This window comes from Daphnia carinata, chromosome 1 (genome assembly GCF_022539665.2).
Source record: "Daphnia carinata strain CSIRO-1 chromosome 1, CSIRO_AGI_Dcar_HiC_V3, whole genome shotgun sequence".
Lineage (NCBI taxonomy): Eukaryota > Metazoa > Arthropoda > Branchiopoda > Diplostraca > Daphniidae > Daphnia > Daphnia carinata.
This window is the reverse complement of record NC_081331.1, coordinates 722,787-740,673: the sequence shown is the minus strand read 5'-3', so window position 1 is coordinate 740,673 and position 17,887 is coordinate 722,787. Positions and strand designations below refer to the sequence as shown.

The 17,887-nt window shown below is 41.0% G+C and overlaps 1 protein-coding gene across 1 annotated transcript; it reads left to right on the top strand.

The window, feature by feature from the left end:
- Positions 1-953: 953 nt before the first annotated feature.
- Positions 954-17,885, top strand: LOC130692248 (uncharacterized). Its single transcript, XM_057515323.2, has 6 exons — positions 954-1,577; positions 2,304-3,201; positions 12,082-12,199; positions 12,750-12,874; positions 14,830-15,440; positions 17,469-17,885. The coding sequence occupies exons 1-6, from the start codon at positions 1,551-1,553 to the stop codon at positions 17,796-17,798; spliced, it is 2,109 nt and encodes a 702-aa protein (XP_057371306.1). The 5' UTR covers positions 954-1,550; the 3' UTR covers positions 17,799-17,885.
- The last annotated feature ends 2 nt before the right edge of the window (positions 17,886-17,887 follow it).

The window sequence follows — 17,887 nt, the reverse complement described above, 5'->3', positions numbered from 1 at the left end:
TTTTTTTTCAACAACAAAATCGATGTGTGAATCGACACCATTTTGCCTCTTCTTTTTGCGGCCTTTGGCCAGCATCAAGTATCCCGCCGTTGACACAGGGCGACTGTACAAGTCAATGATGGCAGACCTTTTGATCATATATATAAACTCAGTACGTAGAAGACGGAGAAAAAGATTGCCGTTTCCAAATGGAAAAGAAAAAAAAAAAGGAAGTCGATTGCGCGCGAAATCGTGAAACTTTTTCTTTTTCACGTTCCCCCCCACAGTTTGTAGAGAAAAAAAAAAAAAGAAACCGGAAATGAGACATCCGCTTTTGATGGTTGTCACCTTCTCTCTCTCTCATTCTTTCTTTTTTTTTTTTTTTTAAGAAAAATATAAAAGAGGAATAATGGCACTGAAAATAGTGGAAGACATGTGCACACACACATGTACGCCATTATTGCCTACCCCCCCCCCCCCCCCTTCTTACTCCCGTATGGTATCAACGAAGCTGGAGATAGATGCGAGCTATATAGAAATCAATACTCACTTTGGGGAAGGAAGAAAAAAAAAGAATGGAAGAGGAAATCAAGGGTCCGATATCTTCCGTGTAAATTAATCATTTTGTATAATTCACGTGCCGATTTGGACTTTTGAAAATCGGCCACATGAATATTCACGTTTTTCTTTCGCAAATTCTAAAGTTCCACGTGGAAATATTTTATGTTACCGACGAGCGAGGAGAACATAATTGCAATTCTTTTTGTATCCTTGGATTTGTATTTGTGTTTGGATGCGGAGTCGATTGGCGGATCCAAAGTTGCAACGCGCGCATTCACACCGAACCCCAGTCGACATTTCTTTTTCCTCTCCACCCATCCGCTTTCTTTACCCCCCCCCCCCTCTTTTTTTTTTTTTTTTTTTTTTTACTGATGTGAGGCCATCCGCACGGGGATCACTAGACTGTCGTCCGCCAAGGCGTTCAGTCGCTTTGGCTTTTCTTCCGCGCAACCGGATCTCTCCGTTCGTTTGCTCCTCACCCAATCGGCTTCTGACATTATCCACACCAAGTTTCATTCGTAATTTTGTTCGACACACACTGTCCGCTTTTTTTGCGAAACATCGCGCCAATTTTCAAATGTTTGCCTGTCTACGTTCAACGTGTTGGCTGTTCATTTTTGCTCAACTGTCAACGAAACCTTAACACGCGTGCATTTTGTTCTTGTTTTTTTTTTTTTGCCCTACATGTTCATCTCCCGAAGGGCAAGTCAACAGCAGAAGTTACTTCTTTTTCTTTATTTTATTTTATTTTTTTTTTTACATTTTTCGTGCGTGTCTCGACGACTCAAGAGGATCGCCTCAACAAAAAGTGATCCAGTGGTGTTATCGCCTGCAGTTCAACGCGCAGCAACAAGATCAAAAAAAAAAAAAAAAAGAAAATAAAAAAGGAAAAGTGTATCTTTTAAAAAGTCGTGTTGGTTAGGCGAAGAAGTCTTTCCTACGTAGACGTATTACGTAGTTTAGAAATTTTCTTCAAAAAAAAAAAAAAAAAGAAAGGCACATCATCAGCAATGCACAACAACGTCAACAATATGGCGGTAAAACATATTTGCTTTTGAAATCAGAGTGTTATGATGTCAGGAAAGGTCGCAATCGTAGGTGTGAATGAACAAAAAAAAAAGCCCATTGATAATTACAGGCAAAATTTGTGTGTGTTCAAACTCGAAAAGTGAAGTACAAAAGATGCATGACAAGCCAATTTTCATATTCGTAGCTGTTCGCCTACATGCTAATCTCTACTTGCACGGTAGACGGTACACCAAGCCCCACCGTTGTATGATCACCTTTGACGTTGCTACGCTAACGCCGGGCCATAATGTTTTGTTTTTTAATGCTCAAGTTGGAGCAGTTAAAAAAATAACAAGTTAAATATCAGAGGACAAAGTGGCAAACGGTGTAGCTTCAAACTTGCCTCAATTTTAGGAGGCTTTTAACGTTTGATTGAAAAATGCAAACTCACAACAAAAACTATCGCGTGCGGCAAATCGAAAAGCGCTTCGGCGTCCGCTTTAATCGTTCGTGATTCAAAACCGTTTACCCGCACATCCTAAGGGAAATCGAGTCCAAATTGAGTTTTCACATTTTTGCAGGCGAAACTCTTGTAGGGACAATAACAAAGGCCGCAGAATAGACGAAAACTTTGAGCTTTTCTGATTAATTGAAAACAAGTTTGGGGGTTTGAATTGCGCTGAAGAGCCTAATTGTTTACGAACACGCAACAATTGAAAATGAGCCGACTCAATTTTTTGTTTTGTTTTTAACAGGTGCCTAGCGGCCTGCAACAGCAGGTGGCCGACGCTAATAAAACGAAGAGAACGCGGGCAAATCACGAGCCCGGATTGTACGACCTGCCCAGTTTTTATAGTTCGGATTATGTTGCCCGGACCGACATTCCGATCGAGACGGGAGCCGATCTGTCCGCGAGGACGAACGACGCATCGTTCAGGACGAGCACGACGGACGGTCCGTCTAAAGAAGATTCGGAATCAGGTGGTCGTCAAGCAACAGACGCGTCCAATCACGAAGGACTTCACGGCAACAAATGCGTCTCCTTCCTGGCCCTGGTGGCCGGACTGGCGGCTTTCGGCTGTTCCCTGGCCGCTCTGGCCGGCACCACCAACTGGGTGGATACGTGGGAACCCATCGACTTGCCGCCCACTCAAGACTGGCCGCTCTTGTTTGGAACGGGTTACGGCAGTTTGATTCCCAGCCGTTCCAAAACATCGACTCAATCGAGATCTTCATCGTCCCTCACGACGAAAGCAACGGCCGCAGGTTTCGCCACCAGTCGTCCAGACCTGGCGGCCAAATCGAACTGGGAGCGTCCGTCTGGCCACGCGATGGAGAACGCGACGGTCAGCCCGTCGTTATCAGCTGGAACGAGCCGGCCAGCGACGACGGTAGCGCTGACGCGGCCACCCGTCGTCGAAGACGACGATGAATTCGATTACGACGATGACGATGACTATTACGCTCAAGACGAAGGCCGGCAGCCGATGGATGATGAAGTGGTCATGTTGCGTCAAGAAGAACAAGACGAAGACGATGAAGAAGTTGGCGCCGACGGCCAGCAGCACATGAGGCGCGCGTTGATTGTCGTCTTCCACGTCGGACTCTTTCGTGCCTGTCCAGTCCTCAAGGGGGAACTGCCCTCCAGTGTCGGTAAGTCAAACATTTTTTTTTTCTTTTATTCATCTCGCATCGTCGTTGCAAGTCCGCTTTATTTATTTTTTTTTCTCAATGTCTTGCGCAACTGGACATATTTATTTATTTATTTATTTTTTTTTTTATGCCAACGTGTTTTGAATGGCGATTGGTTTGTTTCCGGTGCGTTGTGTGAATGCGCGTTTATTTACAAAGGGTTGAAACAAAAAAAAAAAAAAAAAAACGAAAAGAAGAAGAAAAAAAAAAGGGGGGGGGGGGGGGGATCGTTGTTTTTTGTTCAAAAATGAATGGTTGCAAAAGAAAAAAAAAAAAAAAAGAGAGAGAGAAAAATAATTGAAAGATAGATTTCCGATGTTATGATGCATGTGAGATAGGCTTTGCGCGCACACACACACACACAAGAAACGCGCCTCCTTCCTCCACTATTTCCGTTGTGGATAGCAGTAGATCAATAACGCTCGTGCCCCCCCCCACATTTTTTTTTTCTCTCTCGCTCTCTCTTTTTTCTTTTTTATATCGTCTTTTCTCTACACACAACAGTTCATTTTATTGTTGTTTGCGCTGCGCAAAAAAAAAAAAAAAAAAAAACAAAAGGAAGAAAGAAAGACACAATTTTTGAAATTATTTCCCGGCCTGATATAGCGAATAAGAAAAGGAAAGGGACAAACAAAATGGAGTTCATTTCATCTTCATTTATTTGTCTCTGTTTTAGAGAGAAATGGAAAATGTGCGCTCGTCTTTTGTTTTTGTATTTGCCGCAGTCGTTCCTTTTTTTTTTTTTTTTCCTCCCGACTTGCCACGTCGATGTTGAAGGCCGGCGGTCGTTGGGCTTTACTGGCAAAGAGGAAATAAAATGGAAAGACATAAATCCATTGCGACTTTGCTGGCCGTCGTGTAACACGCAACCTAATCGGCTGTCTTGTCCACACGCAGACAACTCGTTTATTTTCCGATTTACACCAAATGCTGACTACACACACACACACACACACACACAAAGGTACAGGAAATCGGGTTTTTTTGTTTTTCTATCCCCGCCTTGTTTTAACAGAAAATAGTGGGCGGAAGTTGGCGCGATTTATTTTATTTATTTTCTTTTTTTTTTTTTTCAGAATTAGAAAAAAAAATAAAAAATAAAAGGATAAATCAATTCTGTAGTAACCTATATATAAATCTAGTGCAACGTCTATAAGCTTTTTTTCTTGCGGATGTCCATTCCTGTTGGATCTTCAAGGATATAGCGACGTGTATAAACACTATACACATCAGAGCGCCAGTCTATCCCTGTGGCAGGATTAACTATATCCTTTTTTTTTTTTTTTTTTTTCCTCTTTCCTCGTCTTTATTTTATTATTAGAATTGGAATGTAGGTGTAGAAATGACGTTACATTCTGGCCAGCTCCTACGTGAATAACGGCAGTCTATAGATCGAGATGGATGTATATAGAGAAATAGGTTCTATACACAGATGGACATATCCATCGTACGGATGGTACTCTGTTGCCTCTTTGCGATCCTCCCCCCCCCCTCCCCCCGAGATATTGACCCTGGCATCTTTCCAAGTTGTAATGGACAATCGATTTTTTTTTTTTTTTTCGTTCAGGGATTTATTCAAACGAAATTGTCTGAATTTCTTCCTGATTTTGTGCTCGTGTACGGTTACTCGGATCGATGACGCAAAACAAACCGAATGGCCGGTAGTAGACATTTGAATAATATACAGCAAGGCTTTGTGTGGGTGTGACGTATTTTCTCGACGATATGAAATGAAAGAACAGGAAAGATCTAGCCTCCCTTTGGACACATCCATCTCATTTGTTTTTATTTTTATTTTTGGGAAGAAAAGGGGGGGGGGGGGGGCTCGGTTAATGGCATCCGCCCTTCTTTTTTCTTGGGTCGGTTCGCTCAATTGCATTAAGAAAACGACGGACATGAAAAGAATGCACCGAAAACAGATAGGGAAAAAAAGGGAATGATGCCATACATATATGTGTAGAGATAATGCAATAAAATGGAACTGCAGCTGGGGGTATAGCCAACGATATTAATTGATGTAGATCGATGGCTTGATCTACTGTGTCAACTCCTAAATATATCGATTACTTTCACGAGATTTTTCGGCATTTAAATAAAACAAGGGTCGCATTGACGAGTTGAATACATAAAAAAAAAGAAAAGAAAATCAAAACTAAATTATTAGAAACTTTAAAGGGAATTAAAAGGATGTGTTCGGTGACCCCAGCTTGTTTAATAAACAATGGAGTCTGCTGCTTGAAAAAAAAAAATAAATAAATAAATCACAATAAATAGCGTATCAGTACAGGGAGGCGTCGACGATAGGATTGGCTTCTTAGAAGTCATCCTAGCAGAATAATATGAATTAAAATATTAAATTTAAGAGAGAAAAGAAATACTCAACAAACAAAAAAGCATCAAAAGTCGTCAGGGATATATAGGAGACAATCTTAATACTCATCAAATATTTCCCTTTTTGTCAGTCTTTTTGTTGACTGTTCTTACCCTCCTCATTTGCCTCTTTCCCCTTTTTTCAAAAAAAAAAAAAAAATAAAATAAAAAATAATGCAGATATTATAAAAATCCTCTTTTTGTGTGCAACTCAAAGTTGCTTTCCTCTCCTGCGGAGCGTGAGCTATTATTACGTTAGACAGTCGATCTCACTGTCATTTCTTTTCTTCTTTTAAATGAGATATTTCTGACAGCCATTTCCTTTTTTTTCTTTTATGATCAAAGTTTTTCCAGATCCCCTCTCGTAACAAGCATATATCCTAATTAATTTGATTCAATAATAATAAGTTAAAAAAAAAAAAAAAAGCCAAAAATGAAAAAATCAATAGCTTATATGTAGATATTGAATCAAATTAACGTTAATCATCTGTGTGTGTACGACAACCAGTGATTGGAATTCTATCGTTGGCATTGATTTGTTCCGCTTCATTACGTCCTATTATATACATTTGCCCTGCGAAAGCTTGTTCCGGCATTTCCGCCCTAAGCGTACCTTCGCCTCATTATATTTAAAACAGCGCTATACAAAGCATCTAGCTTAAATATTCGTACACGTAAATGCGCCAACATAAAAAAAAAAAAATAATAAGAAATTGCATTTTCGCAACAACAAAAGAAATTTCGGCCAAAGTTGGGATGTTCTATGCGATGAGCCCATTATAACGTGCGTGTACGCTCTACGTACACGTTACAAGTTAGATACCCAGCACACGTATTGTTGTTGTTTTTTTTTACGTTACGATACGTATACAATAGGAGAGGGGGGGGGAAGAAACCCGAAGCATCGGCGTAACACCGAAATAATCAAGCGTAACAACACGCTGTTTTGTGTTGCTTCTCTTTGCTTTATCGATCGTGTTATGTTTTGTTTTTTGTTTTTTTTCTCGTGCTTTATTAGTAAAAAAAAAAAAAACACGTTTGTGTTCCCCCCCCCCCCTTTTTTTTTTTGCTCCACGACGTTGAAGGCATGTTTTTAAGAGTTTATGCGCGCATATTAAGAAAACCATTAAAATACACAACCACCTGCTGAGACACAAAGTGTACTCTTCGGGATCGAAACGTTTAGTCGTGCGTGCTGCTTTAAAAAAAACAAAGTGTTGAGGAGACGGCCTCTTGTGACATTGCCAAAGCCTTGTTTGCCTAATGTACAAAATATATTAAAAGAAGAGAGGGGATGAGAACAATCAAGTATTAAAAAAAAAAAAAAAAAATGAGGTAATGCAAACGAACGTCGAGTGGATTGATGCACAAATTACGAATTTTGTTAACTGATTTTTTTCAAGTGATCGTTTTCTTTTTTGGGGGGGAGGGGGAGGGTTGGCTGCAGATAATGGGCTCGAAATAAAACAGAAGTGCGGTAGAACGTTCTGGGGTTAAGGTTAAATCGATACGGATGATGATGATGTTGCCACACATGTAATAATAACGGACCCGATGGCGACGACAGTTGCGCCTCCCCGCCTCCCCCCCCCCCACACTCTATCGAATCTTTATGTACATTATTGCGGATATATATATATATTTTAAGTGTACATCACGGGATAAACTATCCGCCTTAACTTCACCCTCCTTCGCAATGTCGTTGTGCGTCCTTCTTGTTAGATGTTTTTGTCTGACGTGGCTGAAGTCCTTGCTGCAGCGGCAGTGCAAATTTACATGCGTCGTCTGGCTTTCACAAGGGGGCGCAATCCCATTAAAATCCTGAAAGATGAATAATTAAAATAATTGAAATGTTTCATTTGCTTCGCGAAATCTTCGCACAGGGAAACATCTCAATTGTTTTGTTTTTCTTGTATTCCATTTTCTTTTTTTCATTCGAAAATGCCTTTTCCCGCTTCAATAGTCCCGATGTTTCTTTTGCTTTTGGCTCGTTGCCAATACACTTATCCATAGATTCGACGTGCACGTCATGCGTTCATCTTTTTGCTCAAATAATTCTTTTGTCCCAACCCACCCCACAGAATTTTATTTTTTTTTTTTCTTTTCCTCCCCTTTTTTTTTTGCGTTCGGTGGTGGACGAGTCATTCCGCATACGCATCCGAAGAATGCATGCAATAGAACAAGACTCCCATATTTCTTTTCCCATATATCGCCCCACCCTCTATAGAATAGCAAGCAGATAATGAATCTTTTTTTTTTTTTTTTTTTTCCTACTGTCATATATACATTTCTTTTCTTTTATTTTTTAGTTATTTATGCCTGGTCAGCTATGTGTATAGAAGAGATACGTATATATAACAAGAGCCGCTGCTGTTGATAACCGTACTGTACTATAAATTATATATCCAGCAGGTTGTCTTTGCCATGTCTTCCATCATGGCCAGACAGTTAACCAGACACTAATAACATTTATGGCCCGTATTATAAATTTTTTTTTTTTTACGCTGTATCGAATAGGAGAGTACTCAATGATGCGTCGATCACGAAATTGAATCACCCGCGCAATTTATTCATTTGTTTCATTTTATTTATTTATTTTTTTCTTTACTGTCGTTCGCTTTTCTTTTCTTTTTTTTTTTTGCGGGGGAGTTTTAACGTTGATTCGCTTGGATTAGTCAATTAACATAGTAGCACTAGAGGTTATCGGTACACTACTTTGTGGAAAGCGAAAAGCGTTGACAAGGTGTTGCTAGGGTAAAGATTCAAATGCTCGCGTAGGTGTACAGATGTCTGACGTTGGCATCCGTCGCGCTTTTTGAGTACTCTCATAATAAACTTGAGAATGCCGTTTGAATCTTCGGCTGCATCACCGTCATTACGTTCATTTTGCGCAGCCTGTAATTAAAACAGCAATAGAATTGATTGCCTACATTCAAAGAGGCACCAGGTGAAAAGATCAGTGAACTTTGAAAAGCTAATAATAAACTTGCGAAACTAAGGATTGTGCGTAATGCATGCACAATTTTGTTCGAGGTTGTCAACGGATATATAAAAAGGGAAATAAACAGCAACTGAGTCGAAGGCGTAAATCAAACGAAGCTGTCGTCAGTTGTTTTTGTTTTGTGTGTGTGTGTGTGTATGTGTTTATGTGTATGTATATCGTTTCATCCAAACGTCACGCACGAAATTCAGTAGCAAATCTTATTGGCTGCTATATTATCACGTGTGCGTGTGTATATCCATTTTGAAACTGTCGCTGACAGCTGTTGGCACGCCAACCCTCCCGAAACGGTGATATATTTCACAACAATTTTTTGAATGCGCAACCATAGCAACTTGAATACAACATATTGTAAAATCGTGCGTATACGTATACGCACTTTCTTTCGAAATGTCAAAATTGCTTTCCGCATATTTTATTGAGCGACGTTATAACAAGATGCCCATCGTTTAACAGAGTAGCTTCTTCGCTTCAAACAATAATAAAAAAACGTCCATTTATGTTTCTTTAATATAGATCAATCATCATTCTAGTAGCCGAGACGTTGATGGCAAATGTCTTTTTGCTCCCCCTCCCCCTCTTTTCCTTTTCTTTTTGTGTGTGTGTAATCGACGATGATGAGGGGGAGCAGGGCCTTTGGCACTTTACAACATAGCTCGGCAGCGTGGCCAAAACAAGCGGGAGAGCAAATGTGCGTGAGGGGGCGGTCCAAAATTTATACGAGAAAATGGCAAGAAGAGCAACAACGAGAGTTAGCGGCTGGGGCGGGTTAAGTGGAAGGAGCCATCACGCTTTTTCCCCATACAGTATTTAAAGAAAATTACATTTCAAAATATTAAAAAAAAGGAGAGAGAGAGAGAGAGAGAGAGAGAGAGAGAGAGAGAGAGAGAGAGCAAAGAAATGCTTGCCCTAACGGATTTCCTTTGTAACATAGGCAGACGAAAAGCGATTTTCTTTATATGTATAAGATTGAAAGAGAAAAGGGCGGCTGCCACGATCAGTCGTGTCGTTCACCGGGAATTTAATTAGCACTCGACGGAAAGTTTTTTTTTTTTTATCCCCCCTCCCCACTCCCAAGAAGACGCATCAGCAGCAGCTGGGCGAATAGCATTTTCTTCTCATACCCAATAAAGACACACACACACACACATGACATTGTGCGGTGTGTGTGTGTGTGTGTCTTGCCGCACAAGTCTTTGTTTTTCAACTGACAAGCGTTCGTACTAATAACAACTCGAAATGTCGTTGCGTTACGTTCGTTACGTCGTTCATCAATTCATTCGTTTCGGATTTCATTTTCAAACACTGGCAGACGTGCTAGCCATGTTTTAACTCGTTTGCAAATGCAGCTGTCACTGTAGCAATGGACTGCGTTCGTGAGTATGTGAGACGTCAATCTGTCCGTGTGTGTGTGTGTATGTGTATGCTGATGGCGTTTCTCTGTATACATGAATGTTTTTTCTTTCTTTTTTTTTTTTATTTATTTCACCTTGTGGGGGAGAGAAACTCATTCATGAGCAAATCGTTGCTGCAATTCGGATGTGGTGTGTGCGCGCTGATTGAATTCGGTGAGAAAGGTCGTTATCGTTCGTCAGCCAGCACAGCTTTGATCATTCCACCCGTACCTCCCCTTTGTGTGTTTGTATGTTTTGTGGTGCGCTTTATACCATCTGATTTGAGAATTTTGGGAGGAGAAAAAAAAAATATGCTTTAAGGGGGGGAGGGGGGCAGAAATACGAATAAATAAAAAGGTGATTGGGTTTCGTTCCCCGGTGGAAACATAGCTCAACAGTCTAGCTGATGTGTATGCGCAAAGATAGCCTCGAGGTGTTTGGTTTGAAGGCTTCATCATATACAGCGTTATAGTGCCGCTTGTTTTATATGCGCCCTGTTGTGTGTGTGTGTGTGTGTATATATCGCTGTATATTTACACACACACACACAAACACCATCTTCATTTCTCGTTTTTCATCTTTTTATTGGCTCGTTTTAATTTCCGTGTTTTTATTGGCGCGTGCGTTTTTTTTTTCGTTTTTACTATCGCACCAGCGACGCCACAATCGCAATATACAGCACACAAAAAACAAGCTCTATATAAAAATGATGTTTATATACTTATATACGATTGTTTATCCGTCTGTCCTTTTTTGTGTGTGTGTGTGTGTCTGTGTGTTTTGGCTACCGCAAATGCCTTGTCTTGCTTCTCGCAGCGGCCACATAAAAAAGGGTTTTACTGTCTACTTAACACGCACATCGCACAATAGCACGTGGGGTTTCAGCAACAATACTTTTTTTTTTATGTATCGGATTTCTTTTTTTTTTTTTTTTTTTTACAGTTGCATCCGCGAATTTCAGGACGTAACTTACGAAGACGATGATGGATGAGATAGGGACGACAGCCAGTTGTAAAGACGCGTTAAAAGAAAAAGACGTAAAAGAGAGTGAGGAAAAAATGGGGAACCCAACCACTATATATATAGTTTAGTATATACAGATGTTAATATTTGACCGTCATTGTGACCAACCCCCCTCCAGAAAAAAAAAAGGGGGAAAGTGTGTAGCTCGGCTAGTAGGTTACCGCCCTTTTTTATGTATCACGTACAGCCGTCTTATGTATACACATGTCCAAACTACATGATCGAGTGGTATGTGTCCGCTACAACATTCTCCCCCCAACTTGAGCAGTGAGAAAGTAGAAGGACAGCACATAGAAACTATAAGTTAGCAAATGACGTATATACAGTCGAGTTTCATTCAACTCAACCGTGCGTTCGTTAATACACGTCGTTTTACGTGGATTAGTTTGTGAAAATCCCACGCTTTCTTTTTCCTCAGTCCGAAAGATTTTTTTTTACCTTTTTTTCACGAACGTGAAGATTTTGAAATTCAAACTGCGCAACGCGTTCGTCTTTTGATGTGATTTTTCTTTTTTCATGCAGTCCGTAGGTTGACTACAAAAGTTATTCAAACAAGTAAAACAAGAACATCGAGGCTCTTTGACGTGGGGGCGGTAGATGTGTTGGCACTAGGAAAATCAAAGATAACATTTCGAACGTACACGTAACATTGTCCTGCTGTCTGTTTTACGAAGCATACACGAAACCGGCCGCCTTCAGTAGAATACCAATTTTGACGCATAAAAGATGAAGGCAATTTTTGGCTGCTTTGTAAATTATACCAAGTGAAGATGAGAGTCGTGTTCGTGGTTAGACATAGACGTGCATTTCTTGCTGTCTTTTTTTTTTTTTTTTTGCCTCCCTTTCAATTTTACATTGTCGAATGCGATGTCTAATTGAAGATGAATGCGGCCGTGCGGAAAGCCTTTTCTTTGCGTCTAGATGCAAAAAGTCATCGTTTGCTATCTACCAAAAGAACTGAAACACACGTTGCATACTCTTATGTAGTAAATTAATTGGATGGGCGTAAAGTAAACCTTGATTGTAATTTTTTTTTTTTGTATGATTTTGCAGTGTTGCCGAATTTGCCGTGCGCTCCGCTCGAATACATCAACTGGCGGCCATTGACTGGCCTCAGCTTCCGCTTATGGAGGAACGTTGAATACACACCTGATTTCCTCAACAAACTCAGGTAATTGGAACGCGGACATTGTATATATATATAGATAGATATAAATACGAAATGAATATTTCTGCAATTTTGAATTCATCTCTTGTGTGTCACGCGTGAATGAAACAGCCGTTGGTCATTAAGGATGTCGTGCTAATTACAGCTAAAATATCCAAGGTTGATAACAGTGCATTGGTAATCCAACGGGCAAAGGCTGATAACCGAAAGCTTGCGTCACCTTAATAAATATCACAATCGATTTCCTTCTTTCCTTTCTCCACCTTCATTTAGTCAAACACGCGTTGCGGTTGCACATGTCCGTCCCATTGCCAGTGGACGTACAGGAGAGACTCAATTAACAATAGTTGGCTTATAATTTTAGGGATTCTGCTAACGGCACACGTTTTCGGCCTCATTTCACATTGTTCCATGCATCGTACATCTGTTTAACTAAGACGATGGCTTTAATTAGCTATTGGACCCGATGGATGGACCGACAGGGACCTGTACAATCTCCTTTCGCTAATCGAATTTATTTTTTTTTTTGTCTTATCTTTCCTCCTGAAATTAGGTACGCTACACCTTGTTTTATGCTGGGCACTTTCATTGGATTGGTGGCTGTCATCATCGCCATTGGAGGACGTTGTACCGGTCCCGATCGAACTCTGATTTGCAGCTCATTACACATTTTAGCAGGTACGATAATTAATCTTAAGAAAATCCAAACCTCTTCCCCAATCGCACGAAATATGTATCGATTCAAATCCGCCGTCACAAATATTTGAAAAAAAAAAAAAAAATACAAACCAGGCCAATCCGATCCATCGATAAAAAGGGGTGCGCACAGGGCAGGTTGTTGCTGTTTCATCAATAACAATTATTCATTTAGAGATTGCGTTATAAACGAGAAGGGCACGACGCGTTCAGTATGAAACCAACATTTTCCGCAGAGGATTTCCATTTTTCTGATGTCATCAGACTTTTTCTTTTAACGTCACCCTTTGCAGAGCAGTTACGTAGCGCCATGGTGCTGTCCTATCATTCTCCATTAAGTTGCTTACAGACGGTGGGCGATGACGACGTTGTGAGTTACGAAAGAAATTTCATTTTGCTCACGCAGCGTTAGTTTGTCCTTGATCTTTGTTCCTTCTTATATAGAAACAGCCGTGGGTTGTTGCACTCTAATTGAATAAAAAAGCAAACACAAGAGAAATGCGCGACACAAATAAAAGGAACAGCGCGTGTGTGTCAATGCCACAATCAATTGCAATCCGCCGTTGTGCGTTATGCAACGCATGTGCTAAATCTAAGTTTTAATATTTAAACTCGTTCACGTGACGATTGCGCACGGCAATGCGAACGTTCGTTCAACAACAGAAAGCAAAAAAAAAATATCCTTTTTGTAATGTGTCTAAAGATAGCGTAGCTTAGAAATAGGGGAAATGTTCATGAAAGAAAAAAAAAATCCTAATCTTCAGGGTAGGAAATCTTTTGTCGGCCACTCCCTCGCGGCCTCATTAAAAAAAAAAAAGGGAACGTAAAACGTGGGTGTACTCGATCCTCCGGTTTTATTATTCCTTTTTTGTGTTTAAGTAGGAACTAAATCTTCTCGTTTTGTATTGACGCTCGTAACGCAAGTATAGCATGTCTGTGTGTAATGTGTTGTTGTACGCCCGTCCTTTTTCGGGTTTTACGTCGTTGCCTTTTTTTTTTTTTTTTTTTATTATTATTTCCAGCTAGTTTCCTCCTTTTATTTCTTCAACTTTTTCTTCTTCTCTTTCCGCTCGTTGCATCATCGTCGTCAAACGCTCCCGCCAAAAGGCTAAACAAGCCCATAAAAAAAAAAAATTTCGACTACATTTTTCTGGGGTCCCCCCCCCCCCCCCAGGGTGGGGGGGATTCAATTCAACTGTTCCATTTCAAAAAGAAAAAAAAAACAAAAGAGAGTTAAAAAAAAAAAAAATGGTGGCTCAAGTCGTTTCGTTTGAAATCGATCGAGTTCCCGCTTGGATGTGCATTTTCGGCGCGGATGGTTGAATCATTTTGCTGCATGTTTGTGTTTTGACCGGCGTCGCGTGTCTGCCCTACTTTTGTTAAAAAAATAAAAATAAATAAAATAGAATAAAATAAAATAAAAATAAAGCCCCTCCCCTAGTTTTCAGCTGGTGTTTAGACTTGCATGTAATATCGGGCGACGAGTAAATACACAACAACTTGACGTCGTGATCGAGTTGCGTGACACCCGTCTCATATTAAGAGAAACGTGAAACGAAACACGTTTTCTTGTTGTTCCACTCAATCTAAATTTGGCTTTTAAAAAACGATAGGCATCAAGTTTACATCACTTTTAAAGCTATAACGTATAGTTCATGGATGATAATGAATCGCCTTTGTTATCGCAAGTCTCGTTCGTTGCGAACGCGTGCAGAATGGACACTTAACTGCACGAGCATTTGTTTCTATGACAGTAAACCCCTATGCATCGGGAGATTGCTCTCCTCTCCCTGTCTAATCATTTACTCCCTCAGTCTTGCGCATGTAGACGCGCACACGTCCACCTCCATATTATCCACATTGTGTAATTTCATCTCATGGCAATCTAAAAAAATATGGCCGTATTTTTTTTTTTTATTGTCTTTGTAAATGATTAGGCTTGTCTCTCGGGAGCGGATTGATCATCTTCGTGTCCGTCCTGCACGAGGAGTTCAGCCTGCCTTCGCTGCGATCATCGCGCCACTCGGTTGGGTGGCCATCCGTCTCTTTATCTCAGCGTTCCTATAACGGAGGAGAAGCAGCAGCTGGACCAGCTGCTGGAAGTGCTTTGTACTCGGACAGCAGGAGCTTATTGACCGCCACGATTGCGACGACGACGGCAGGACAATCAGCCGCAAGTAGCGGACTCGTCTCCGCCGCGTTGGTTCCATCCTTCCGCTACGGTTGGTCATTTTACGCAGCGCTGGCCGCGTTCGTCGCCTCCGAATTAGCCGCCGCCGTTTACATCATTTTGCACACGCACATATTCAAATGGGCCAGTCGGACTAGAGCGGCAGCGGAAGCCGCAGCCATTTCATCCGCTAAATTGCTGATGACAACCAACGCAGGCCCGTCATCCGGCGGATCCTCTTCTAGCAAAGAAATCGGCATCCAAACTTCACCGCTCTCTTCCGCTTCGCTTCTAATGATGATGGAAAAGCGTTCGATCGAAGCTCCCAGTCCGACGTCTTCAGCCATCGCTGACGTCACGCACCATCACAACCAACAAGTATGTTTTCAATCTTTTTCTAAATCGTTAGCGTAAGGAATTGGATCATTTGAAACATTGTGGCGGAATGTTAATCGTTCAAAGAAATTCAAACAGGTGGGTGTAGTTGAAAATGAAGTTTTTTTTTTTTTTGTGTTTTGTGTTCGTTCTGGAAAAGGGGCAAAGTGGGCGAGTTCAAGCGGAACGATTGACGGGCATTTGAATGTTTGCATTGATAAAAGCATAACGCTCATGAGTGACTTCGTCGTCTCTGTATATTCAGCCGATAATTGAAAATACGCCAGCAGATGATCAAGGCTCTTTTTTCCCCATCAAAGGTTTCTCTCTTTTCTCCCATGTCTCGTTTTCCAATTACTGAGCCGCCGCGCCCACTCTTCGTGCGCCTGTAATGCCAACATCTAATCGTATTTTCTTCCCTCTCGTTTCGCTTTTGATTGACAAAGACGAAGAAAAAAAAAAAAAAAAAGAAACTCCCGAAGCCATTGCTGTGATTGCCGGCCCTGCCTTTCCCGTCTATATTTTTGTAGCTTCCGATTCGTTGCTTTCTTCTCTATTGATCTCTTTTCCCCCTTTTTCTATATCTTTTCAGCTCCAACAGTCTTCGATGTAAAGAACAAATCAAAGAGAACAAGATTTCCTACCAGCAAGTGATAGACAAGAGGCGTTGAGTGTGTTCTATAGCTGCAAAGGATTTTTGTTTGTATCTAAGCCCTTTTTCTTTTCTTTTTTTTTTTTTTTTTTTTTTTTTTTTGCCTTTTCCTATTTGCGTTGAAAGTGTTTCTGATTGAGAAAAAAGAAAATTACCGTCTGTGTTCTTGGAGCTCTTTCAACTTGCATGTGAGTTAACCTTTTCTTTTTCGTGAATTGCTCGTGATATTGCACGGCGCTGGGAGTTCTTGCTTACGTTAAGGGACGGGCGGGGGGATACGATCGTCACGAATCGTTAGCCAGGGAACTGGGGGTGGACTGTCTTTTCTACGCGGTGTGTCTCATTATTTACGAGTCTCTACGACAGCTGTCGTCTCCGACAACAATTCCCGGAAACTTGCTTTTCCACACACTAAGCATCAAACAGAGGTCTTTACTTCCTCTCTAAATGTACAGTGCGTATGGGTGTATGCATACAGTCTAAATATTATAGTTTGAACACTGCTAGTTGTATTAGTACCGAGAGCAGCACTCGTAATCTATAGATCGGCTGGATGGCATGGTATTTGTCGTGGGCCGCTTTTGATTCCGCAAAAGTTTGAATCTTTTCGCGAGAAAAATGAAATGTATACGTCTAAATGATGTCACACTTGCTCGTATCAAATATGAACCGCCGAATTTTAGTTTGCTGCAACTAGATCGGTTTGGAGAGCCTTTTAAAAATAGATAGTTGCTGCCCGATCTTTATTTCTTTTTACGTCCATCTTCTGTCATCTCACAAGTGCAGCTGCATGCGCTCGCGATATTTGCTGGGGAATTTATTACCCTCCCACGTTCCTCCCCCCCCCCCCCGCCAAACGCAAATGACTGTGAATGGGGTTTTAGAGTAAATCCCTTCTCCTATTTACTACCAGTCTTTGTGCTTATGTAGAGCTTGCACGATTTGGTAGACTCAAAATAGAGTCTTGTGGCACTCGTCAGTTTAACCAACTCGTTTCTGTTGTCCTTATTTTCGAAGACGAAGAAGAAATTGAAGACATAAGGGGGGGGGCAGCAAGCGGTCGAGAAAAGAAAAAAAAAGAAACCAAAACGGAGCTCAGTATTTTAAGCGCATCAAAACAATAAAAGCTGTGACAGCCTTCTCCGGGGGGTGGGGGGGAGGGGGATTCGAATAAATACACTGTTCCATTCGCTCTTTTTATTTTTATTGTTTTCCGTCTTTCGTGTCCGATATGGATTATAATTGTCTGGAAAAAAAAAAGAAGAGAACAAATAGAAACTAGTTTAGATTCAAGAACGTATTGTAAGTCCGGATTTTTCGGGAATGTCATAGAAACCGAGTTTTAAACAGCAATCTCTTTATTCTGTTTTTAATTGTAGATGCACGTGCCCTATTGCGATTTGCTGACTATGGGGCATGGCCGATCTGTTCTCCACGAAGAATTTGATCGAGATCCGGATGTACCGCCGTTTCTTGCTGCCGGCGCGGGAAACAGGCCCAGTCCCATGCATATTAACAACACGGAATGCGATGCTACTATGCAACAAGGGCGAGACTGCACTTGCCAAATTCACTACGCCACATGTCACAGGCCAAAGATGCGCGAAGCTAGTAAACACGTCGCTGGTATTCACAGAGCGTCGACTATGCCACGCAAAGTCGCCTTCGCTGGAGATCTGACGAGCGTTTATCAGCAAACTCCATTGTGACACATTAACCGTTTTGACATTGTCTCCCATCCTGAGTGTATATTGTGTATGATTTGTCTTCAATCAATAAACGGATATTAATAAAATAA

Coding starts and splice junctions, on each gene's coding strand:
- LOC130692248 (XM_057515323.2), top strand. CDS start 1,551: ATGCACAACAACGTCAACAATATGGCG. Junction 3,202..12,081: donor GGAACTGCCCTCCAGTGTCG/GTAAGTCAAACA, acceptor ATGATTTTGCAG/TGTTGCCGAATTTGCCGTGC. Junction 12,875..14,829: donor CTCATTACACATTTTAGCAG/GTACGATAATTA, acceptor GTAAATGATTAG/GCTTGTCTCTCGGGAGCGGA.